General features: G+C 33.0%; 3 protein-coding genes across 3 annotated transcripts; 2 read left to right on the top strand and 1 right to left on the bottom strand.

Moving 5' to 3' along the window:
• The first annotated feature begins 1220 nt into the window (after positions 1 to 1220).
• On the top strand, positions 1221 to 1793 carry LOC130805466 (uncharacterized). Its single transcript, XM_057670241.1, has one exon. The coding sequence runs from the start codon at positions 1221 to 1223 to the stop codon at positions 1791 to 1793; it is 573 nt and encodes a 190-aa protein (XP_057526224.1).
• A 7925-nt stretch (positions 1794 to 9718) lies between these two features.
• Positions 9719 to 17227, top strand: LOC130803841 (proteasome subunit beta type-2-A-like). Its single transcript, XM_057668041.1, has 3 exons — positions 9719 to 10009; positions 10101 to 10224; positions 16627 to 17227. Exons 1-3 carry the CDS (start codon positions 9852 to 9854, stop codon positions 16978 to 16980), a joined length of 636 nt encoding a protein of 211 aa, XP_057524024.1. The 5' UTR covers positions 9719 to 9851; the 3' UTR covers positions 16981 to 17227.
• A 1656-nt stretch (positions 17228 to 18883) lies between these two features.
• On the bottom strand, positions 18884 to 25819 carry LOC130803848 (vicilin Cor a 11.0101-like). The gene is made up of 7 exons (XM_057668053.1): positions 25318 to 25819; positions 21472 to 21884; positions 20911 to 21086; positions 20441 to 20521; positions 20108 to 20359; positions 19529 to 19814; positions 18884 to 19233 (listed from the first exon to the last, which is right to left on the bottom strand). The coding sequence occupies exons 1-7, from the start codon at positions 25719 to 25721 to the stop codon at positions 19058 to 19060; spliced, it is 1788 nt and encodes a 595-aa protein (XP_057524036.1). The 5' UTR covers positions 25722 to 25819; the 3' UTR covers positions 18884 to 19057.
• Between the last annotated feature and the right edge of the window lie 407 nt (positions 25820 to 26226).

Raw genomic sequence — 26226 nt, forward strand, 5'->3', positions numbered from 1 at the left:
ACTAATCAATTGTTACAATCAAATTGCGACTTCTTCCATTTTTAAAAGAAAAAATTTGGGTTTAAAATAATTTCCAATGTTTCAGTTGTCAATGGGTGAGTCGTTAAGGTCACTTTAATTAATTTGAGTTAAATTTTAATATTTTTTGTTTTATTTTTCTTAAAAAAGAGTCTATAGTTGAAACTTAGAAGAACCTTTTTGGTTTTAATTTTTCATTGTTTATGAACCACTCAAATGATAGGTTCAATTAACTTCCTAATCTATATGAACATCAATGTGGGAAATATGTTTTACGTAACACTAGAGTGGAAAATATTTTTATTTTCAATTAGTTGGGCAAATAATTTCTCACATTCACTGTAGAAATTTTTGCATCTCATATTCAATTATTATTTTCACTCTCTTTGAGTCTCTTATTCCACTAGCGCCATTATTATTGTTCATCTTCTCTATTATTTTGTCTTGATCTTATCCAATCTTCTTATTTATTTCTGGTGCCTTCTTACAAAGATAATGTGATATAATTAACAATTTGTAACAACAATTCATCAGATAATGTGTTATTTTTTGTGTTTTTGTTGATTATATGTTGTAGATTTAAGTTTTTCATTATAATGTAGAGTATTACTTTTTTTGAATTTCTTGTATCTATTGTATTGAATTATGAATTTTTTTTCATTTTCAAAGTCACTCATGAATCTAATAATCAATCAATTGCAATAATATTATAGAACAAAGAAAGAAAAGAAGAATTTAAGTATACATGGTCAAAGGCAATTGACAACTGCAAAGCGGAATCAAAATAATATTAACATTATGTTGTTGTGTGTATGTGCACCTGGGTGTACAATGCCATGCTCATCGTTTTTTCCTGCTGTACTTGTTCTGATATTCTCCTGCTACATCTGTCCTAGGAATATTCCTTTTATGTGTCCTTGCTGTGTCATGTACATAAATGAATATAGGGAAACTTGTGTCAAGGGTTGTGTGCTACCTCTACCTCACTATATATATGTAATGCTTGGGGTTCAAGCAACACACATTGAATGAATGAATGATGAAACATTCTCTAACTAATTTTGTTAATCATCATGGTATCAGAGTTGATACTCTGATAACCTCTAATTCCCTATTCTGATTCATCTTTTCTTTCTCTCTATTCTAATAATTCCCTTCTGTTTGTTCTCTCCTTTTCTATTCTTTTCTAGCTCATGGAAAAAATGAATCCACAAATTCCCCTTTACCTACATGGCTTAGATGGGCCAATCAAAGTAAGTGTAGACAAACTCATAGACGTAAGCAACTACAAAAGATGGAAGAGATCCATAGAAATAACATTGTCATCCAAAAGGAAGCTTGGCTTCACTAATGGAACAGTGACTAGGGATAAAGAAGATAGAGTCAAAGGTGATCTTTGGGATACTTGCAATGACACAGTAATAGGTTGGATTATGGGCTCAGTGTCTGAACCAATTAAACAAACCATCATGTATATGATGTTTGCAACAAAAATATGGTTGTACCTTGAAAGGAGGTTTTCCATCTCTAATGGCTCACTCAAATACAAACTCAACAAAGAGTTGTATGAAACAAAACAAGGGTCATTATCAATCAATGAATATTACACTATGTTGAAGAGTGTGTGGGAAGAACTGGAATCCTTAGATCAACTCCCATCTATGACTACAACCAGTGAAGATGTGACAAAGTTCCTAGAAGCTTTGGAGAAACAAAAAGAAGAAAATAGGCTTTTTCAATTCTTGAATGGCTTGGATGAGGCCTATGGACCTTGAGAAGTCAAATCCTCATGATAACTCCTTTACCCACTGTTGATTTTGCTTGTTGTTCCCTTTAGCAAGAAGAATCCCAAAGAAAAATATTTTAAACCCCATGAAGGCTCCCATGGAATCTTTAGTAATGTGTAGTAGAGGGAACACAGAGAGTGTGGTGTGCAGTGCATATGGTGTTAAAGGGCACACCAAGGAGAAATGCTGGACTGTTTTGGGATATCCTAAGTGGCACTCTAAATATAAACCTCCATATAGAGGGAAAGAAGCCAACTCAAGAATGAATAGCCCAACTCAGAATTAAGGGAGAAACAGAAATGTTAAAATAGCTGCACATGCTCAAGAAAGTGGCATCTTAGAAGAAGGAAGTGAAATCACTGTTAAGCAGCTGGAGCAACTTTTGAAAAATATCCCAGGAGGGCACAAGATCTTTGTCAATCATGTTTAGACAGAAGAAGAGAATGACTATGCCTTTGCCGGATTTGCAGGTATGGTTTCATGTTTTTGTGCAAATACAAAGGTCACTGAGTGGATAATAGACTCAGGGGTATGTGATCACATGATTGAAAATGTTGCATATGTAACTAATCCTAGGCTAATGAAAGCTTAGGATAAGATAAACTTGCCTAATGGTGAATCATCTAGAATCACACATTGTGGGTTTGTAATACTTGAAAATGGCCTAACACTCAAAGATGTTCTTGTAGTGTTTGACTTTAAACATAGCTTGTTTTCTGTTAAGAAGCTCATTGATTCTGAAAATTGCAAGGTTAATTTCTATGCTGGGTGGTGCATCATTTTTCATAATGAAACACAAAAAGTTAAAGGGTTAGGAAAATCAAAAGAAGGGTTGTATTATCTTGTCAATCAAAACATACACTCTGTGATTGAAAATATGCAACATGTTGTAAATGCTTCTGTAAAAGTAAGTCATGGATGCATTGAGACTGAAAAATTGATTGACTCATTCCTGTGGCATCTAAAGTTAGGGCATGCCCCCTTACAGAAACTTCAACACGTGGGGGTAATTGATAAACCATGCAAAACCTCAGAAAACTTCTGTGTAACATACCCCATGGGAAAACTCACCAAACAACCTTTCAACCTTAGTTATACCAATGAACCTTTTGAACTTCTCCACATAAATGTTTAGGGGCCATACAGGGAACACACTAAGGAAGGATTTAAATTATTCGTCACTGTCACTGATGACCACTCCAGAACAACTTGGGTAACCTTACTCAAAACAAAAATGTGACTCATTTGCTGCCTTACAGAAATTTGTTACTTTGGCTAACACAAAAAGTTTGCCAAAAAGGTAAAAATAGTGATGTAACACCCCGGCCCCTCGGACCGCTGATGACTATCTTGGAGACTGTAAACTAGCCCCACAAGTCAACACAAGTCTTTCCAGCGCACTTTGGCCTCACTCGTGCGCACCCGGGAAAACTTCCCAGGAGGTCACCCATCCTAAGATTGCTCCCCACCAAGCACGCTTAACTGTGGAGTTCTTAGCAAATGGGCTCCTTGAAAAGAAGATGCACCTTGTTGATATGAGTAGTCTATCAATCCTTTTTCAAGCTAAATCTGGGGTATTACAAGTGAGATTTGACAATGCCTTGGAGTTTGAGGATTCTCAGTGCAAATCCCATTATGACTCTTATGGGATCATACACCAAACTAAATGTGTTGATAGAGCACAACAAAATGGGAGGTGTGAAAGGAAACACATAAATGTTCTAGAAATGGCCAGGTGTTTGTGTTTGAGAATACAAGCAAGATTACCTAAGACTTATTGGGGTGATTGTGTTCTCACAAGTGCATACATAATCAACAGACTGCCAACAGCTATCCTTCACCACAAAATTCCATATGAAATTCTTCACCATAAACAACCTATCTAAACCCATCTAAAAGCATTTGGTTGTCTAACTCTTGCTTACAACCCCACTCACAACAATGATAAAATAAACCAAAGGGGTGTACCTTGTGTCTTCATTGGTTATCCAGCATCACAAAAATGCTATAAACTCCTCAATCTTCTCACAAAACAAGTCTTTGTTTCCAGGGACATCAAATGGTTTGAACATGTTTTTCCCTACACCCTCAACTCTAACCAACTACAACATTTAATACCCTCTTCTTCAAATCACTCTATCCATCAACCACCCTTGTAGGAAGACTTATCTGATGAAGAAAACAATCATCCTAGCCTCCTATAACTCCTACTCCTTCTACTTCCTCACACTAATCTTCACCTTGTCTTGATATGTCCACTTCAAATACTAAACCCCCACTCAATCCTCCTCTAAGACGTTCTAAGAGAACAAAAACTCAACCTAGTTGGTTGGCAGACTACGTCTCTTCGTTGGCCAATTCAACTACCAACTGTGAGCACCCTGAATTTCAGTGTTTCATGGTCCATATTCACCAAGCCCCTGACCCTTTGACCTTCTTTGAAGCCAGCAAACACCCACATTGGGTAATAGCCATGAATGAGGAACTCTCTACATCAAAACAAAATAATACTTGGGTTGTAACTGACCTCCCCCTGGCAAAAAGGCAATTGGCAGTAAGTAGCTGTTTAAAACTAAGTATCTTCCTAATGGGAGCATAGAAAGATACAAAGCACGCTTAGTTATTCTGGGCAACAAGCAGAAATATGGCATTGATTATGTGGAGACTTTTGCTCTTGTAGCCAAGCTAACTATAGTGAGAGCACTGCTTGCAGTTGCATCCATTATTGATTGGGAGGTGTTTCAACTAGATGTGAAAAATACATTCCTTCATGGAGACCTGGATGAGCATGTGTATATGACAATCCTATTTCTGTTCACCCTATTGACAATCCTTCACTCAAAAGTCTGCAAGCTTCAGAAGTCTCTATATGGCCTTAGGCAAGCCCCTAGGCAATGGTTTTACAAGCTTTCTACTGCCTTGCACACATATGGTTTCAACCAATCCAAGGGTGACTATTCCTTATTCACCAAACATCAAGATTAACATCACACAACCATCTTAGTGTATGTTAATGTGAAGACTCAACTCTCTTAAGTGATGATAATTCAAAACACATATTGATTAAACAAATAAATTTGGTAATTACATTTAGTTGTTTACGTAAGTCTAAAATCATATTTGATATACATTTGATAAGTAATATATATATTAAAGTTCGAAGATAATGGAATATGCTTAAAGAACTTAAGTTTATCTTAAAGTTGATTTTATAAGTCTTGAAATACGTTTCAAAGTCTTGAAGATAATTACGTTTACAATCAGGTTTGTTTCGTAATTATATTTGAAATATTTTAATAGGTCAATGTTCCTTGAAATTATATTTGAAATATTTTAATAGGTCAAGGTTCATTAAAATTAACTTTGATATTATTTGAAATTAAGTTTGAGTATTTTATTACACGTTTTGTTATTAAACGTTCAAATGTTTTATATTTAAATTTGAATTTAAATATGTGCTTAAATTAATTTGTTGATTAAATATAGTACAAGGTACACTTGTTTTGCTAATTATAGTACACGGCTATATTTGATGTTAAATCAGTTGTTATACAAATTATAGAATTTTCTATTAATAAGATGATATTTGAATTAACACTAAAAATAGAAAATGACTATTTGAATTAATACTAAAAATAGGAATTAATTTGAATGATTATTTAAATGTTGATAAATCTGGTTTGTGTTTAGTTTTCAATATCTTGTATAAGTACTAACGTGGCAGCATAGCATTGGATATTAAAGACAAATTACAGCACACAATGACGAAATTATTTTAGCTGTCAGTACACGTCAGTTTGAAGTTAAGCTCAAGATCTTGAGGACAGGCGCTGAATGACCAGGTCAACAGAAAATAACGGAAAGGAGCCTTATTGTTTTCCATGATGTGTTGAGGCGTAACACTATAAATACAAGGCTTCATTTCAGAATTAAGGATACATCTCTATGCACCTCTTTCTCTCTTGACTTAAGATTTAGAAATTCTCTAAGTGTTTTAAGAGTTGTAATTCTTAGTTCATCTAACTCTTACATTTGTAATAGGCTTAAGAGTTTAAAAGAGTTAGATTAAGTTTAATACGCCTAACCAAGAATACTTATCAAAGTGTTCAACTTGTGAATCTCTATTGTGAGATTTGGGATTTGCTTTTATTAAAGGGACTTGTAATACGGTTCTTCAAGGGGAAGAACGTGGTGTAAGGAGATAGTGAGATCTTCTTGTTTGTATTAAAGTCGGATTAATAAAAGGCGTTGAAATCCTACGGGTTGATAGAGAACCCATAGGCGGGGAGTAGGTTGGTTAGAACTGAACCTCGTTAACATATCGTGTGTTATACTTTAAAGTTTATTTTCCGCACATACGTTATTGTTTACGAATTGACTCAAAACTGTTCCAGAAAACATTTTTGACAGACTCCTCAAACTCTTGAGACAAGCTTCCAGACAAAATTTTAAATAGCCCAAAACTCTCTATTCACCCCCCCTCTAGAGAGTATTCAACCTCCTATTAACTTTCATAATGATTTGCTCATAGCTGGCAGTGATCCCTGTACTATTGCTAATACAAGAGTTTTCCTTTCCACTCAATTTCCCATAAAAGACCTTGGTCCCTTAAGGTACTTCTTAGGAATTGAAGTTGAAAGATCTCCCAAAGGCATTTGTCTCTCCCAATCCAAATACACACTTATCTTCTCAAAAGAATACAAACTACTTTATTCTAAACCTCTGAAACTTCCTCTTGATCCACACACCAAACTTATTCTCAAAACTGGTGACCCTCTTCCCTATATCCCAGCCTACCAACAGCTCATAGACAAACTTATATACTTGACCCTAACTCATCCTGATATTGCCTTTTTTGTCCACACTTTTAGCCAGTTCATGCATCAACCCACAACTGTACACATGCAGGCTGCAAAAAGGGTCTTGAGGTACTTAAACAACAATCCCTCTCAAGGGATTCTTCTAGCATCATCCTCTCAAGCTCAGCTTGCCTATTGTGACAGCGATTGGGCAGGCTATCCCATGTCTAGGAAGTCCACCACAGGGTTCTGCATTCTCCTGGAGACTCTCCTATCTCATGGAAGTTTAAGAAGCAAGTGGTTGTGGCAAGAAGTTAAGCTGAAGCAGAATATCATGCAATGGCCCTTACAACTTGTGAAGTTCTGTGGCTCATTCAACTTCTCAGGGACCTTGGTCTCCCTCATACCGATTTCACTCCTATACTGTGTGACAACAAAACTGCACTATCCATTATTTCCAACCCAGTTCAACATGAGAGGACCAAACATATAGAAGTGGATTGCCATTTCATTCGTGAGAAGCAGAATTCAAGCATCATTAACCCTCAATATGTCTCCCATAAAGAACAATTGGCTGACATCTTCACCAAATCTCTTCTTGTGTCATAGCATCAACATCTACTGCTCAAGTTGGGAGCTCATGCTTCACCTCAACTCCCAACTTAAGGGGGGGGGGGGGGGGGGGGGGGGGGGGGGGTATTAACAGTATGCTGCTGTGTGTATGTGCACCTGGGTGTACAATGCCATGCTCATTGTTTTTTTTTCTGTTGTACTTGTTTTGATATTCTCTTACTACATCTGTCCTAGGAATATTCCTTTTATGTGTCCTTGCTGTGTCATGTACATAAATGAATGTAAGGAACCTTGTGTCAAGGGGTGTGTGCTACCTCACTATATATATGTAATGCTTGGGGTTCAAGCTACACACATTGAATGAATGAATGATGAAACATTCCCTGTCTAATTTTGTTAATCATCAAAATAAGATTGAGACGGAAAATAGTAAGATTACACCTAAGAAAGGTGTTCATGGAAAACATGTAGCAAAAAAAAGACAAAAAAGTGATTGATGACTTGTTATAAAATCTTTTAGAATCAAAACTTTACTTTAAGGGTTGTAATCAAACAAGATATGATTGATAAATTATCTTGTTATCAATGTATTAATTGTACTTTGGTGGTTCTGATGCTTCAACTAGTAGGATTGAGTAAGTCAAAACTCGTGTAAGTGATTACGATAGGCAATTACATCAAAATTCATCCCTATATCAAACTCGACCCGAGGAAAAAAATTTAATTTGAATTTGAGGAATTATTTTTACTCATAACTAATTTTATAATATGACTTCAAATTGGTTTGAAATCTGACTTTGACTTGACTTTTCTGTTCCTAGGCCTTTAATTGTAAGTGTTTAGTCCTTATGTGTTTTAAATTGGACTAAACATATAATTTATGAAGTCTTAGTTTCTAACCCTCTTTCTCTTTATAGATTACATAGATTTTCTCCCGCTCTCTTAAATTCTCTTTCTCAATTGTGATCATACATCCATTGTATCTCCATTGGAGTGTTTTGAAGGTAATAAAGACATCTAGGCTAGACCGTGGATGTAGCCAGTTATAAGTAGGGGTGTGCAAAATGAGACCGGAACGGAACCGGTTGAAATCGGACCGGATCGGATGCAACAGGTCCGGGCACCGGGTCTTAATTATTCTTCATTCCGGGTTTCTGGTCCGGTCCGGTCTAAACCCGGAAAAATCCGAGTTAGACCGGATATATAAAAGTAATGTTAAAGAGAAATAATATTTACGATTTTTATGTATATACTTATTTAAAGGGCTTTAAATTTTTTATTTCTAACACAAAATAATTTTTTAACTCAAATATTTTAATTTTATAATAATTAATTTGCTAAATTATTTTAAAATCTTCCATTTTTTAATTTATTTTTGGTATCAAAAATTACTTCCGATCTAACCGGTCTAAACCCAGAATGGATCGGACCGGGAGGAAACCGGGTTAGACTGGGACTGGACCGGATGGAACCGATCCGGTCTCCAGTCTTAGAATATTCAAAATTCCGGTCTTCTGGTGCAACGGGTTCCAACCGGTCCGATCCGAATTTGAACCGATGAACACCCCTAGTTATAAGTGAACCACGTACATTGTTATGTTGTGTTTGTTTGCTTCTTTATTGCTTTTGTTTTATTGTTCTTGATAGTTGCTTCACTGGTTTTGTTTTTGGGTGTAATTGTTCAACCCAATTATTGAATACTTATATCTTTGATCTTAGGAAGTGGAGGCTTTATTCCTCATCACCGATTCATATTTCATAAATAATTATTAACTATATATTTTTTGATCAGTTAAAGGATAAAGTCAAATAAATTTTTATTTATAGCTCAAAGCTTTAAAGATGAACTAAAATAAACTATTAGTGAAAATCAATTATTCTATAGTAAATCAAAACATATTTGTAGGATGCAATTTAATTTTACCAATTTCTATCTTACCCCTTACTGATCCTAGGTAGGATCTTGATTCTAACAATCTTCTTTGAGCGTTAATATAATGATTTTTGGAGAGAAAAAAGAGCTCGAAGATGTTTAAAGAAGGGAGGGCAAAATAGAAAGTTTTATAAAAAAAGATGGTACACATTGAAAATGAAAGGAAAAATTTTCCTAACTTTAGGGAGTACTTGCTTAATGTAAATTTGGGTAATTTGATGACTTGCTATAGTAGGTAATTCACCAAAAAGGTAAACTGAAAATTAATGTAAAAATAGAGAAATATTTTGAAAATTTTCATAAAAAATTTTGAATAATAAAAAGATCATAATTCTTTTTAAATATTTTTTAATATTTTTTTCGACATTTTATTTTAATTTATTTTTTTTTTAAAAAAAATAAAACTTCCTACAACATGTTATCAGGTTATCAGACTTATTCTACGAAAATACGTTATTCATGATTAATCAATAGGTGAAATGATTGTAGGAAAATTGAAAATGAAAAGATTAGATTATTTAGGTTATTTTTCCAAAATGAATATTGAAAACAAGCAATATATTTTTTTATCAAACCCACCCCCGCCCCGCCCCCCCCCCCCCCCCCCCCCGACCCAAAAGAAAAAAGGAAAAGCAAGTGTCAGTTTAACTCTACCATTCTTCTCGGCCAAAACACACGTATTTTAAGGTTAAACGTCTGAACCACTGCTTTCCTCCAAATCAAAGCAAACAAGATTCAGAAATGGAGTGTGTATTTGGACTAGTCGGTAATGGGTTTGCGGTGATTGCTGCTGATACATCAGCTGTTAACAGTATTTTGGTACACAAAAACAATGAAGACAAGATCATGATCCTTGATTCTCACAAGCTTATGGGTGCTAGTGGCGAGGCTGGCGACAGGTTTTCCTTCCAATCTCTTTTCCATTTATACTTTGATTTTAATAATTAAACTTAAAATTTAGGTATTTTTGGTTCATTGATTTATGTACAGAGTTCAATTTACGGAGTATATTCAGAAGAATGTTGCTTTGTATCAGTTTAGGAATGGTATACCTTTGACTACTTCTGCTGCTGCTAATTTTACTCGCGGTGAGCTTGCTACTGCCTTGCGAAAGGTGTCTATCTTAATTTCTCTCCTCTCTTTAGGGTTTTATGTACTTGTTTGTTTATTTATCTGGGTTGTATAATTTCGAGGTTTTTGAGTTGTTGTATGAACTTTGATGATTAATTGGGATTTTTTTACGAGTATTGCGATGGTTGAATTGTTTAGGTGATTGAATTAATTGGGATTTACTGGGATTCTTTTATTCATCTGGGTTTACATAAATTCAAAGTTTGGTGATACATAGATGAGAGTCAAATATGCTCCGAGCATATGCAAGGTGCCCGATAGCATACATCTCCAAATTAAGGGCTTTAAATTTAGTTTTTGTTAGGTTACATTACCTCTTATTAGCTTATTAACAGTTTTTAGGTGCCCGATAGCATACATCCCCAAATTAAGGGCCCTGAAATTATGAAAAATATTAAAAACATGGCGTAAGAGTTATTGTGTATTTTTGCTTTAGATTTAAACATGGAAAATTCCTTTTTTGAATGTGGACATGGATGTGAGATTTGAAAAATTGAGAGATAAAGTCTAACCATCCATATCTTAGGGAGGGATAAAACATGGATCAATATATCCCAAGTAAACACCCACTCTGGCTATGTCAGATTGCCACTTTTTTATTAAAGGAGTTGTAGGATCTTGGTGTGTTTGAACTTATTTTTTTCCCCAATGGAGATTCCTAACACTACAATATTCAACTAAAAAGCCAACAATTTGTAGTGAAACACTGTGCACTTTTTTCCTTCTAGTGAAAACAGAGTTTTATTATTTTGTAATTTGATAATTTGATGCCATATTAAATAATTTGATGCTTGATTGAACCTCTTACCTAAGAGTATGAGTTGTTTAAGTGTGTTTTTTCTTTAGTCATAAACCACACAAGTTCTTGGGCATTATTAATTTCTGTTTATGGATGATAGTATAGAAAGTGGAATGGAATATACTCGTAATGATTAAGAAAGTAAAAATGCCAATTATTAATGTTAACACATGTTTGTTATATGATTGGAATTTACTTAATGTTGTGAGCATTTTTTTCTCATCAAACTATAAACTATGATAAAATTGATTAAAGTATATAATTCAATTGCAATACTGCCAAAGAACCAATTCTCGATCTCACGATAAACAAAGATTTTTATATGACTTATTTGACAATCATTCAATAGAAAAGTGAGAGAGGAAAGAGACTGGAAGTTAAATCATTCATAAGAAAAAAAAATTTCTTAAATTTTGGAATTTTAAACCTTCAATAACGAAATTTAAAGAGAAAATAAGTTAGTGGAAGTTAATCACCTTATGAAGAACTTACTGTCATTAAATTTGTTTGAAAAAAGAAATATTTTTTTGGATAACAATTTGATTATGGTTTCTTTAGTGAGGAAATAAATCATTTTGCCAATATATTTGTTAATACTTAAGAAATTACTACTTATAATAATGATATTTCATTACCTTATTAAGTAGCTTCTACTTGGAGGGATTTGGATGATATCTTACTATTGTTAGTGAATAGTGATAATAAAAAATTGTTTTTGATCAACCTTAGTAGCAAACATTATCATCATCATACCCAGTGTATTTTGTTTATCAAGCATCTAATAAAAAAATACATAATTTCATGAGTAATTTTACTATAGTCTATTATAATTTAGAACCAAAGAATCAAAATCGTTGGTCTCGTTGAAATTGTAGTTAAGAAATTTCAACTATAAAATAATATTGAGTAGTAATGATTGAAAGGGAACAAAGAGAGAAAGTCGGGGAGAAAGGATTGAGTGAGTACTAGATGAAAAGTAAATTGAAATCTGAGTGGGACCAAGGAGATGTTTACAAGGTAGACAAGCAATAAGCTCGAATTTTACAAAGGAAGGTAACATAAGCGTTAGCACTAGGTGAGGAATGTAAATGATTGAGGGGAATTAGTTATTAATCAACCCATAGTACTTCCTCCCTAGATACGTTGTCATAAGCATTGAAGCGCAAAACGCAAAACACCCACCGATTTTCATTATGAACCATTCGTACCAAACCGGTATGGGACACCAACAATGGCGTTTCGGTCGGCGTTGATGTTCGCCTAAGATAAAAATAGATTGAAGGTGGAAGAAAAAGGACTAAACTTACATGGATATAAAAATCTAAAAGGTTGAAGAAAGTACCATTGAAGAAGACTTGTAACAAGAATTTCACCGTTGAAGACTTGCTAACTTTATTAAAGAAAGGAATAGATTGTAGAAGATGAAACGAAAGCGCCCCTTTCTGTCCATAAAAATTGCCACACTTTTCTTTTTAGTTTGTCTCTTTTACTTTGCTACAATTCCTTTTATGGAAAGTTCCTACCAATTTTTTTATTTTCATTCACACATTTCAACTTTCCTTTAATATCATCTACACAATTTAAAAGGTTCCATCATTTTTTAATCTTTATGCAAAATTTTATTGTTGCAATTTATTAGGGACGAAGGGAGTAATTAACCTAACTCCAAATCAAAATGACAATATTACTCTTATTTTACTTTTTCACCATACATTTTCTTCTTTGTTCCTAAGAATACTTTTTCTTATATGACTTTTCAACTTAACATGAAGTATATTATTGTGCACAAAATTATTTACTTGTATTTCACCTTTTTAACTTCATGTTTTTTATAGAGATTATTTTGAAAGAAAATTTTTGTGTCTTTGTAATTTATTTAATAATAATTAAGTTACATTCTTACTAGCCCTTTCAAAAAAAAAGTTACTTTCTTATTAGTAGCATATTGATTTTGAGCCTTGTTCATCAAAATCACATTGAATTTTCTTTTAGCTCATCAAACTCTTGAATACTCTCATCCTATGCATCCCATAGTGCAAAAATACAATATTGATTATTCAGATCAAAATCACTTTATATCCTTGAGAAGTTTCATGTTTTGTTGCTTTGTTTCAATAGACCCTTGCACTTACATTATCCTTCTTTGAATTCGACGCATCATAGCTTGAACTAGTACTCACACCAAATTGGTTAGAAAAAGAATTCTTTGGCCTTTGCTTTTTGTAAGTGGTTGCCAATATACAAGCATCATCAAAGATTAGATTCTTATGAGTCTCAAACTTCTCGCGTAAATGTAAGTCAAGTCCACTGATTAAACGCCCCATCTCAAGTTGTTCCCACGTGACAATTCGACAAGAAATGCCGAGCAGCAAAATCTTTCAATAAAATTTCAACAATACTCCTCTTTTCTTGACATAGATAACTCCACCAAATGTATAATTGCTATTGATAATTTGATGGAAAAAATCTTCTATGCATTAACTTCTTTAATTTTGTCCAAGACTATTTTTTTCGCTTATTCTCAGGCTTGCATTTGTTCTCTTCCCTTTTGAAACATGTGTTGTTATGATGAGAAAGTTTCATCCTTGCTACGAGTTCTTATAGTTATATCTAAAGCAACCTTCCAAATTATGTTCCCACACAAGATAAACCTTTAGATCCATGTGTTGTCACAGTGATATGTGTTACATTGTCATTTGCAATTTTTTGTCTTTTGTTTCCCATTGCATGGATCAATCCTAACACAACAATAATTTCAAAGCCTTAATCACAAAAGATTTGGTTGAGTTACACCAAAAGATTAGTTCTAATTGTCGTACACATGAATTTCCCTTCTTCATTCATTTGTATTTTCTAGCATCTCATTCAGTATCTCTTGCAACATTTTCGTGTTTTCCATCAAATAATTCATCAAAGTATTCCTTCCATTAATCCTTGATTACTCGTAGAATATTATATCCCTATCCTTAATACAATGCCCTTGCTTATAGTGACATTACGAGTAAATTGTGGGCTATTATTAGAGATAAATTATAAACAAGTAGTGAAAAACATCATTAATTTTGTTTGATAGTAAAGGAACATTCGTACCTTTTTTTAGGAATCATCATCATCATATCCAGTGTATATTGCCCGTAGAAACTATGATTGTGGTTTGGAAGGGAAGAAAGGCGGTGAACCATACCCTCGAAGGAGGTTGCGGCCAATGAGATTCTTGGCTCGAGAAAACTTGCAAATGAAGACGAAAAGCAAGACAAGACAAAAAGCAAGACTATCGATGGTCTAGGACATGTATTCGGCCTCTCCAACTAGTTTTATCCATGGTCATCTTACCCTATTTTAGGCGTTTAGAGATAAATGTTGAGACCCACAAATAAGTTCCAGTGAATTTTGTTTTTACTAAAATGGGTAAGTCCATAAGTGTGCAAGTGTTAAAAACGGAGGAAGTAGTTTTCTGGACACTATTATTTAACACCTAGTTGTCTTTAAAATAGGAACCATCAAAGAAGCATTTCAATTTTCAAGTTGCAAGTTTACACTTACCAAAAGTTTATTTACTGCTCATGTGAAGTCATTCTATTTGATTGTTGGCTTCTGAATTCTTCAAACAGCTAATCTCTTGAGAGACTGTCTCTTTGAGAAGTGTGCAAGTGTTAAAAACGGAGGAAGTAGTTTTCTGGACACTATTATTTAACACCTAGTTGTCTTTAAAATAGGAACCATCAAAGAAGCATTTCAATTTTCAAGTTGCAAGTTTACACTTCCCAAAAGTTTATTTACTGCTCATGTGAAGTCATTCTATTTGATTGTTGGCTTCTGAATTCTTCAAACAGCTAATCACTTGAGAAACTGTCTCTTTGAGAGACGTATCTCAAGCCCATCCCATTAAAGTTTAATGCCTACTTACCGTATTCTTAATGCCTACTTACACTATCCTTAATGCTTACTTACCGTATACTTAATGCCTACTTTCAATATCTTAAATGTCTTCTTACATCATTCTTTATGCCTACTTATAATATTTTAAAAATATATAATGGGCTGGTGCAATTAGAGACGAGATGGTCTCTCACAAGAATTTGTGTTCGTCAAAATAATACTTTTTAGGTTATAACAAATGGCCTAATGATACTGCATTAAACATTGAGCTCTATTCTGCGTCGTTTGTTCGAAGCCTAAGCACTGTCATTGTTATTGCGTAAGGATCAAAGGTGATCTTAATTCTTGCTTTAAAATAGTTAGTAGGTGTTTTCTCCTTTTATGTAGGCTGTTCTGATCTCTAATTCGGTCATATATTAAGTCTGCTTGAGGAGTTTTCTCAAGGTGATTTGTAAGTTTTTTTGTTTGAACGGATAGTGTGGGAATAAGATTCTTTAATTTTTTTTGATGATGTGGGATACTCATTTCCATTTTATTTAAATTCACTCATAACATGGATCTTTCAACTAAAGTTAGAACCATGCTAGAAATTTTGTATTACTCAAAAATATGCCTTCATGGCTACATCACTTACAAATATTCTACTTATCTATAAAGTTTATATTTTCATGCATTGTAGATATAGTTGACTTTTATATAAAAATTTTCCTTTAATGCAAGTGAAACTCAAGATTTGATTGATTGGGAACCTGCAAAGAAATTTTGAGAAATCTATGGATAAATCATTGTGTCTTGTTTCTCACAACTGTTATTGTGAGGTCAGTACTCGTTAAGGACCGCTATTACTGTATTGCAAAGGTTTTGAGGACTGTTGCTGCATATGCCCGCGACAGTCACAAAACCACCTATTTTGACCATGAAACTAGTTCTGCAATCCTTATTACGATCACATCCGTAGCCAGGTTTTGCGCTGTGTTCGGAATACCTGTATGCGGGCTGTATGGAATTCCAAGAAATAGTATACAAGAGTTTCTGATGGGGTATACATGAGCATGAAATGGAAATTCTGCTTCTGAATTATGTCTCTAATCTATATGTTCTGACTGTGTTTGCTCTTGTGTTACATTTTCAAAAGTTTTGGTCATGGCAAACCATGGTCCATTTCTGACCATGTGCTTAATTATGTCTAGTTGCATACTTTCCAACAACTAATTACTTTTCAGCAAGAGTGCACTGTTAGTTTACTTAGTTATGCCTTTGATTCTCCATCAATTCAACTCTCTAGATGCTATACAATTCCATCCAACTTCATCTTTTGCTGCACTTGAGATTTTTATATGGCTTCCAAACCTTGTACTTCTTCCGTTCCTTATTATTTGGTACATTATAAGATATTGCACTATTCATTCATTACCCTTAATTTGTGTTTAGTTTTTAATCTATAAGTTAAAACATAATGAAGTTGGATCTTGTTTTATTCGTCTCAATGTAAAGATTATTAATATCAATTTTTTATAATTTTAATTATATATAATTAAAGATATTAAGGATTGAATTGTCGCATTGGACTGCGTGAAAAGTCAAAAGGTGCAAGCATTAAATTTTTCTGGATTCGTCTCCATAATACTTATCTCCCTTTTTAAAATCAAATCTTGTTTGGCATGCTGATAAAATCTCTTCTATAATTGGTTTTTTTTTTTTTTTCAGAATCCATATTTTGTGAATGTACTTTTAGCTGGCTACGATGCCGAGACTGGACCATCGTTGTACTTCATTGATTACATTGCAACACTCCACAAGGTTGATAAGGCTGCATTTGGGTATGGTTCTTATTTCTCTCTTGCCATGATGGATCGGCATTACCACAGCAACATGTCCCTTGATGAAGCTATCAAATTGGTTGATGACTGCATAGCAGAAATTAGATCCAGGCTGGTTGTAGCTCCACCAAATTTTGTGATCAAGATTGTTGATAAAGATGGAGCACGGGAATATGCATGGCGGGAATCCATCAAAAATAAACCCACTGAATCTGCAGATGCTATTGCTGCTTCTGCCTAAGGGGTTTCAATTTGAATAGGCCCTTTAATACTCTTTCTGAAGCTAGTAGCATTGATGTAACAGGAGATTGCTGCTTTGTCTGAAACCGTATGCCTCGTATGCCCCTATGCCCTTGTTCTTTTGGAGCTATCGCCTTGAGTCTGTCTGTTTACACTTAACTTAATGGTAAAGCTCATATATTTTGTAACATGGACCATGGTGACGAGATTGACTTGTCTGATAAATGAACAAAGGAGTGATTTGATTACACACCGTCTGATAGCCTGTGGGCTGGACGCTGGCGGGTGTTACTTTCCAAATTCCGTGCCACCATACACTGGAACTTCGTTTAAATGATTTGGATCTTAGTGTACCCATCTTCTACCTCCAAAGCATATAGTCCCAAATGCCGGATTTGTGCTGTACTACCATCCTGCGGGTAACGTAGAAGATTGGCACACTAAAAACAAACACTCACGAGTCAGAAGTGTCAGGGGGTCGGGTCACGCCTGGTCTGGTTTACATTACGTTGGGAAAAATTAATTAGGCAGAAAAGGTTATTTGAATAGTTGATCTCATTAAGCAACTTTCTAAGAACTTGGAAGTTAATGGCCGATTGAATTAGCTAGAAGTGGACCCACAAATATTATCAAATTTTAAAATGTATGATATGATATTATAGAATAGTGAAGTTTTAAATTTAGGGGTGTTTGGTAGTTAGCTTTTGTCATTTGTGTAGTTCATCATCATTATCATACTTAATATTTCTTCCGAAACCAGGGTTTAGGTGAGGAAAAGTGACAGATAATTCATATCTGTACTTCCTTCACTGGGAGAACTAGAGGAAAGCGGTCATTTGTCTTGTTGTTTGGTCATAAAACAAAAAAAAGTCTGATAAATGATTTTTTAGCTACCTGAAATGCAGACATTTTAGGTCGAAATAAAAGTTGGTATGGTTTGCTTTTTATTGTTCCTTGGCTTATGACTTTTTACTTTTTCTCTAATATAAGCAACTTTAGTCAATAATTAGTTCTATGAGTTAGTTTATACATCTAGCTTAAAAGATAACAAAAATAACAACCTTTTCAGTTAGCCAAATAAGCTAATTAAAAACTCTAATAGCCAATTAATAACTTACATTTGCAAAATAGTTCATAACTATTGGGATATCCTTGATTTTTACTAGTAGTATTATACATTGACACTAAAATACACAACTTAAAGTAGGACTATAGTATGCTAAAATTCTAAGAATACTTGTTATTTGACCTTTCATCAAAACCTTATATGCAAGTTTCCTTTAATTCATAAATTTATTATGGATTTATAAAACTCATCCAATAATATCAAAAGTTTCTTGCTAAATACTTCCTTTGTCTCTATGAAAGTATGCCATTTTTTATTTTTGTTTTATTGTCTCTATGAAAGTAAGCCATTTTTTATTTATTTTGTTTTATTTACTTAGCATTTTTTTAAAAATAATTTAACCTCATCATTCGTACAATTCTTTCCCCTCATCTTGTAACTTATATTTCTCTTAATTCACTTATATTTTATCTTATTCTTCAATCATGAAAGTGAGTACTATTTCAAGAAAACAAAAAAAGTATTTTACCTCTTATAAAGATTTTATTTTTTACGCGGAGAGAAAAAAAATAAATGAAAAAAAAAATTTATTCAACCAAAACAAAACCCAATTTTCAAATATAAATAGGAATCCCTTTCCTAATGTAGTTTAAAATCTTTTGTTCGTCAAATGGTTCAATTTTTCAAGTCTACTGATATACATTTACGTTTTCCCTAGTTTTTAGTTCTTACCCTTTTTTCTTCGTGATAATAAAGGTTAAATTTTTACCACGTATAGTAAGATCAATTCACGCCAATTAACTGTAAGAAGTTATCCTAACCCGAAACAAAAACGTTATTTTTACGTGCGACCACACAACAATCTCAGTAAACAAATGAGATGCAAGAAACAAGCCTGTGACACAGTATTATTCAGATCTACTTTACAACATTTAAAGAGAAAGTTGTAGCCTTACACACTTATTCTACAGTTCCACAACTCTTGTACTAATATACTTGATAATACTTGTACTTAAAAGCCAGCGAAATCCAAAATCGAAACCAAGTCTTCCTTTTCCGATTCTTGAGGCGCAGCCATGAAATAGGATTGCCCTTGTTGCTGAAACATCTGCTCTACCTCTCTCGCCGGCATATTAAACGACAGCTCCATCGCCTCTTCGTCTAGTTGATTTATTATGTTTTCTTGACCTGTTTGAATATATCCAACAGTCAGAGCCAACAGATTCAGGATCTGAGAACATAAAGCTTACAAATATTGTGTATGGGACGCTATTCATTACTTAAAATTGACGATCATATATACTTGATGGGTCACTCCTAACTCTCGTTAACCATATAGCAAGACAAAATTATCACTCGATGTGAACTATGATAGATGATACTATGTGCTATCGGGTGCTCTATATTGGATCCGCCTTCGCCCATGCCAATAGTAAACACAAACTAAACGGTAAACAATCAAGTTAAGTTCGAAATAAGTTACCTGCGAGGAAGTTTCTTTGGTTGTTTTGAGCATTAATACCAAATCCAATGGTTCTAAACTCATCCTCTGAAGCAACCAAAATGATGGGATATCCGGCAGGAATAACAAAGACATCGCCCTTCGACAAGCTAGACCTGACTTTCTCGTATTTCTTGCTGCTCGTTGAGTGTTTCTTGTTGCTTTCGCTTTCTAGTTGTGGAGTTATCATTTCAATGTACCCACTTCCTCCCTCCACCCACACAACATAGGTTGTTCGAGAATTATAGTGTGGCGCCATCATTGATCCCTAGTATAAACATATACGTACGATCAGTTCAATATTTTCTTCAACATCAATATAACGATTGATTAGGGCCGACCCTGAGTTTTGAGAGGCCCAGTGCAAGATAACTGGGCCCCTAATTATCATATAGAAGTTAAGAGTAGGAGTATCAAGATTAGATAAATATAAATTTGGGTTAGACTTTTTCTGAGTTTTTGGGATAGTCCCGGGGAGCAGGCCACAGGCCCCTCTTGCCCCTCATAGGGTCGGCCCTGCGATCAACACCTCATAAATTTGCGAATCGCAGTTTCGACTACCTGTTTGATGTTACAGTAACCAACTGAGACATCGAGATCTTGGAGCGGTTGATAATCGTTTGGGGTAACTTCATAGAAGTCACCGTGTTCATTCAAATATTGTGGCTCGTATAATAATTTGAATGGACCATCTCTTGATTCTCCGAATTGTCTTCCGGACAAAGCCAAGGATCTCACTTGCTCCTGACTAGCTCTGATGATAGCTCCTTCTCTCTGTTGGCTTAACATCTTCTTTAACTGCTCCTTTGGTATCTAACCAAATAAGTTAAAACATTAGTTTAGATTTTCATTGCAGTTTTAAAAAAATGACAAAAATATAGGTAAAGAACACACATTAAGTGCAGCTTGGAGGAGTTCTGGACTAAAGCTATTGAAGATTGATTTTGGCCCTGCGCCACCTATACCGAAAAATTCCTGCATAGAAATAATCTGTGATTACTCAAACAACATAATGTATTTCTTATAATCGTAATCATCATGCTAAGAAACCAACTCAACCAATTAAAGCCCCATAATTTGTTATATACTTTAACACACCCCAAGAGTGATTTGGGCTAGAATTTATGGAACACAAGCTCTCCTCATATCTGGCGCTAAATATTCAACTTTTTTAAAGGTGATAAATATTTGAATCTGTTACCTCTTGGCACGCTGACTTCTGTTACCATGTTAAGCAACAAACTCAACCAAAAGCCTAAGCTGATAGTACTTTAACACATCATACCATATATCCCGCTCAATCGCTTACAGAAACTATGAGCTGATGATCAAGGTCTAGGGAGGTTATATTACAAAACATATACCTCTAAATGACCAAGGTTATTTACAGGGCGCAATAGCTCCGCTATCTCCAGTTTCTCATCGTCATGACTATTAATCAAGTAGGCTGTTGTGCCAGCCGGAATCATCAGTACATCACCGCGCTCTAAATTAAAGGTCTTCCGATTTTCTTGCATTAAGAGAGTAATAACAGCATTTCCTGTAATTGAATGATAATTTTATGCAGAAATTATGCTCTTTTCAAATAAGTCACAAATTCACAATGATAGATTGATCATGTTATTATATTCACAAATTCTTGTGTGAGACGCTCTCCATACATGGTTGAATAGTCCAACTAATACAATTATTAACATATAGACTACTAGTTTTGAGGTCGTCTTACCGAAAGACATTTCTCTATAAATGATAGATTGATCATGTTATTATATTCATGAATTCTTGTGTGAGACGATTTCACCGTGAGATGCTCTCCATATATGACTAAATAACCCAACTAATACAATTATTAGCATATAGATTTCTTGTTTCAAGGTCGTCTCACAAAGAAACGAGTTCTCACAAGAGTAGCTCTATTGTATTACCTTTCCTGATGTAGATAATTGAGTCAGCATCAACATGATGAGGAAGTATGAATGTTTTAGGATTTGCCTCATAGTGGCCAATCCTGAATTGGTCAATGCCAAGGAGGAGTTTCGACTTCTCCGAGAACCTTTGGAGTACACTCATTTTTCCTTCTTGAGTTGAATAAATCGATTCGAAACTCTCGGAGTCAAAGTAGTAAGGGTTATGCTTCTTCTTGTCTTTGCTCTTGTTAATGTTACTTAAACCTTTTCTATGGCCTCGTTTGTCATCCCGATGTTGATGATCGTGCCTCTCTCGACGTTCACCAAATTCTTCTTCACATCGCAACTTGCATTGCCTTTGTCTAGGGAAACCCTCCTCCCTATCTTCACACTCGCGCAGACAATGGGTATAGTCGTGTCGTTGTGGGTACCTAGCTAGCCATGAACAAGAGCAAAATTATCATGTTGTAGTTATTGTCATGTTGTATATACTAATTCCTTGTCTTAACTGGATTTGAGAACTTAATTAAGATTTGAGTTCTTGATATATGTTCTCCAAACAAGAGCTTGATGAGCAATTTAATTTTTTTTAATATTACAATAAGCGGTGAATCCACAATACTTTTATAGGGTCACACCTCTACATGTGTCTTAGAACTCAATTGCTATTATCATGAATCAAATACTCACCTCTATATATGTCTTATATGCATGGGCTAATTTCGAGTGGTATAACTCAATTTTTAATTTTTAATTTTTAATATTAAAAAGATAAAATGTACTAAGAACTAAAAAGGGAGTAAATTTTATAACATCAACCCAAATTGTTACTCTTTCTTATCAATGAATTTTTTCAAAAAAAATATACATAATACTATTTTGTTTTTATAGAAAATTTTTGTAGGTAAAAAAAAATGATATATCAATGTTAGGGCCAAAAAAATTGTTGACTCAAAATTAAAAAATTGAATAAAAATGTAATAGATCTCATCTAAAAATTGAATAAAAATGTAATAGATCTCATCTAAAAGTGATGAAGTGGAACTAAAAAGTTCGACAAAATTAAAAAAATGAGTCAAAAAGATTATGTTTGATAAATATTAATCTTTTGGCCATAACTTTTAATACAAAAATTAAAAAGAGTTTTGTAGTATTAGAAACTAGATTTTAATATCTTTCCAACGATATATTATATTCCCAATTCTAACAATCAAGCAAGAAATGACCATTTATCTAAAAAATTGAAATTTGATACATGCTCACTTTTTTTATCATAATATTTGATAGAAAAATCTCACTTTTTTTATCATAATGTTTGATAGAAAAATCTTAACTCGAGATTTGCGGCATTAGAAACTAAACTTCAAGATCTTTCCAACGATATATTATGTGCCCAATTTTGACAACCAAAAGAGAATTATGATGACCGTCTAATGTTTGCTTTGATTTTTAGTACAAGGTAAATGGAGCGCGTGGCAGAGTCGCACAGAATGCGCGACTGGACCACGGTAGAGTCGCACAAAACTTTAAACGGTCGTCATTTCTCGCTCGATTGTCGAAATTTGGCATATTTCTCACTCGTTCGGCAGAATTGGGCGTATCATATATCGTTACGACGCTCTTGAAATCTAGTTTCTAGTGGCGCAAATTTTGCATTAATGTGATTTTTCTATCAAAGATTATAACTTTAAGAGTGAACTATATCAAATTTGAGCACAAAACTTTTGTATTATAAAAGTTTTCTTCTCTTCTGCTCCTTTTTAAAAAATCTTTTAAAATTAAAAATTTTAATTTTAATTAAAGTAAATCGGACCTGATCGCACAAAACGTGCGACTTGACTAGGTCGAGTCATATAAAACGTGTGACTAATGATTTTTTTAAAAAAATTTTATTAATATTTTTTATAATTCAATTATTGTTAGTAATTTTAATTTAATAATAATATTATTATTTTATAATTAAAAATAAATTAAAGGTATTTTTGTAATTTCATAAAAAAAAAAATACAATAAAGAGGTCAATATTTTTAAATGGGTTTTAAATTTGAGGAATGTCTAATGTCTAATAGAAGTACATTTTAGAAATTAGCTCTCCTCTCACTATCCCTTTTAATAATTAAACCCATATATATATATATATATATATATATATATATATATATATATATATATATATATATATATATATATATATATATATATATGCAACTCAAAAAAAATTGATGAATTGTCTATCTTCTTGAGATTGTTTTCCTTATTTAAGGGAAGATCATGTAATTGAATAAGGATGACTATATAAATCTTAAATGTTAAGGATGATTATAAGGGAATTAATTTGACCATCATTAGAAACTTTAATTAAAACTATAACGTAGACTATAAAAATTTGAAAAACAACGTAATAAATAGTAATATGTAATAAAAATGCACAAATTATTATATTTAATTTTTAATTTACAAAGCACTATTAATCTATATTTATTTAAAAAAACATTCATCCATTTACAAATTAAACATATTATTTTAAATATACTTTCAAAAAAGATTCACTAAAATTCTAATTATATTATAGATACATGGTTCAATAAATAGTGATAACTATAAAAAAGTTTGAATTCCAATTTTCATGGATATAATAAATTGTGTATTAAGAAATAATTATAATTAATGTAATTTTATGCCAGATCTATTTAATTTATTTGCTTTTATATCAAAATGAAAAAAAAACGTGTATAGCACGGAGATTATCTAGTATTTATACTATTATTATTCCATTTAATTTTTTAGACATTACAAATGCATATATTCAATCTTAAATATTTCAAATTATATTTAAATAGAAAATTATAGAATATTGTTTTAATAAAATTTAAATCGAGACGAAACTAACAAGATTTTACTTTACTAAATTAAGAATAAAATACGATTTAATAGTATGAATAGTATAAAAATTAAATTAAATAATAATAGTAAATAGTGTTAAGCTATTATATTTAAATAGAAAATTATTGAATATTGTTTTAATAAAATTTAAATCGAGACGAAACTAACAAGATTTTACTTAACTCCCTTCATTCTTTTTTGATCTTCCACATTATTATAACGGGTAGTTTCAAAAGTTCTTCCACTTTAGAATACTTTCTATTTTTTAAAAATTTTTATCCACTTAAAACCCCCCATTTTCTTTTAATGTACCCATTTTCTTTTATTTATAATTATTTTTTATCTCATACTTTCAATACAATCATTACTTTCACACTACTATTTAATTAAAATAATACCCACTAGAACCTCATACTTTCAATACAATCATTACTTCATACTACTATTTAATTAAAATAATACTCACTACAACCCAAAGATTCTATCTTCCTTAATATGTGTGAAAAATCCAAATTGGAAGATAAAAAACGAAGGGAATATTATATTTTAATTTAGTTATAAAGAATAAAATACGATTTAATAGTAATCGATGAATAGTATAAAAATCAAATTAAATAATAATAGTAAATAGTGTTAAGCTGATGGTTGAGGCCCCAGGATATGTATATACTCTAACACGCCCCCTCACACAAAAGTTCATTCTGCTAGCTGAATATTCCACTTTGAGGCCCTAAAATATGTTATATAGTCTAATACGTCCCCTCACCCACAAGCTCATTGGGCTAAAGGTGTAAATACATATAGGTGCTAAATATTTCACTTTAATTGAAGAGTGATTGAGATTCCTAACTTCTGTCACGTTGACTTCTGATCATACCATTTTAAGGAATCATCTCAACCAAAAATTTTAGTTAGATAGGTGAAGTTTTAAAATATGTCATATTAAAAAGTAGGATAAATTAAGAATATAAAAGTATATACCGTTTATCTCGACCATGTGGATGTTGATGTTCGTGTTCGGGTTCGGTACGGGAAGCCGACTCGTATTCATCCTTACACATCTGTTGACACTCCCATTGTTGTTTACCCGTGCCGGGACACCTTTGCTGACATCGGTCATACTCTTCCTTTGCATAATCATGATCATCATCTCTAACATTTATGTGATCATGATGATCACTCTTCTCCCTTTCCTCGCATTTTCGCCTGCACAGATGCTCTTCGAAATACGGTTGTTGTCTTTCACATTCCTTCTCACACAGTCGCTCTATGTCTTTTTTCGGATGTAGGTCCCACTCCCTCTCTTTTGCCCAAGAGACTGATGTTAAACAACAACCTACTAAGATTACTATAAATATTATAAGATGCTTTGTTTTAAGCTTCATTGTATTATTTTATTTTGGTTTTGATTTTGAGTGAAGAAATATATATACTTCTATATATGAAAAGAAAGGAAGAGATAAGTTTAGTATTTAAAATAAATAAAAAATGAGGAATGCATGCAGCTGGTATATATATTTGTTTCAAATGCATGCATGCATGCATGACGGCTGTATGTTGGAATCCTAGTGTTTATGCCACGTTCTTAACATGCTCTTTCTCATACCAAATTTTACACCTCACGGACTATGGATGCATAGCCATAGCTCAAAGGTTGGTTTATTTCTTTAAAGGAAAAATTACTCAAAATTACTTAATCTTTTATTAATTTTTTTAGTAATTTTTATTTTTAATTGACCATGAATAATCTTAACTATAAGGGGTACTTTTTCAGAAGGTAACTTAATTATACAATAATTTATTTTGTATAAAAAAGTAAAAACATAAATAAAAAATTAAATTATAAAAAATTGAAAAAATTTAAAAATTAAAAAAAAATCAAATAAGTTT

The sequence above is a fragment of the Amaranthus tricolor genome, chromosome 2 (genome assembly GCF_026212465.1).
Source record: "Amaranthus tricolor cultivar Red isolate AtriRed21 chromosome 2, ASM2621246v1, whole genome shotgun sequence".
NCBI classification, from domain to species: domain Eukaryota; kingdom Viridiplantae; phylum Streptophyta; class Magnoliopsida; order Caryophyllales; family Amaranthaceae; genus Amaranthus; species Amaranthus tricolor.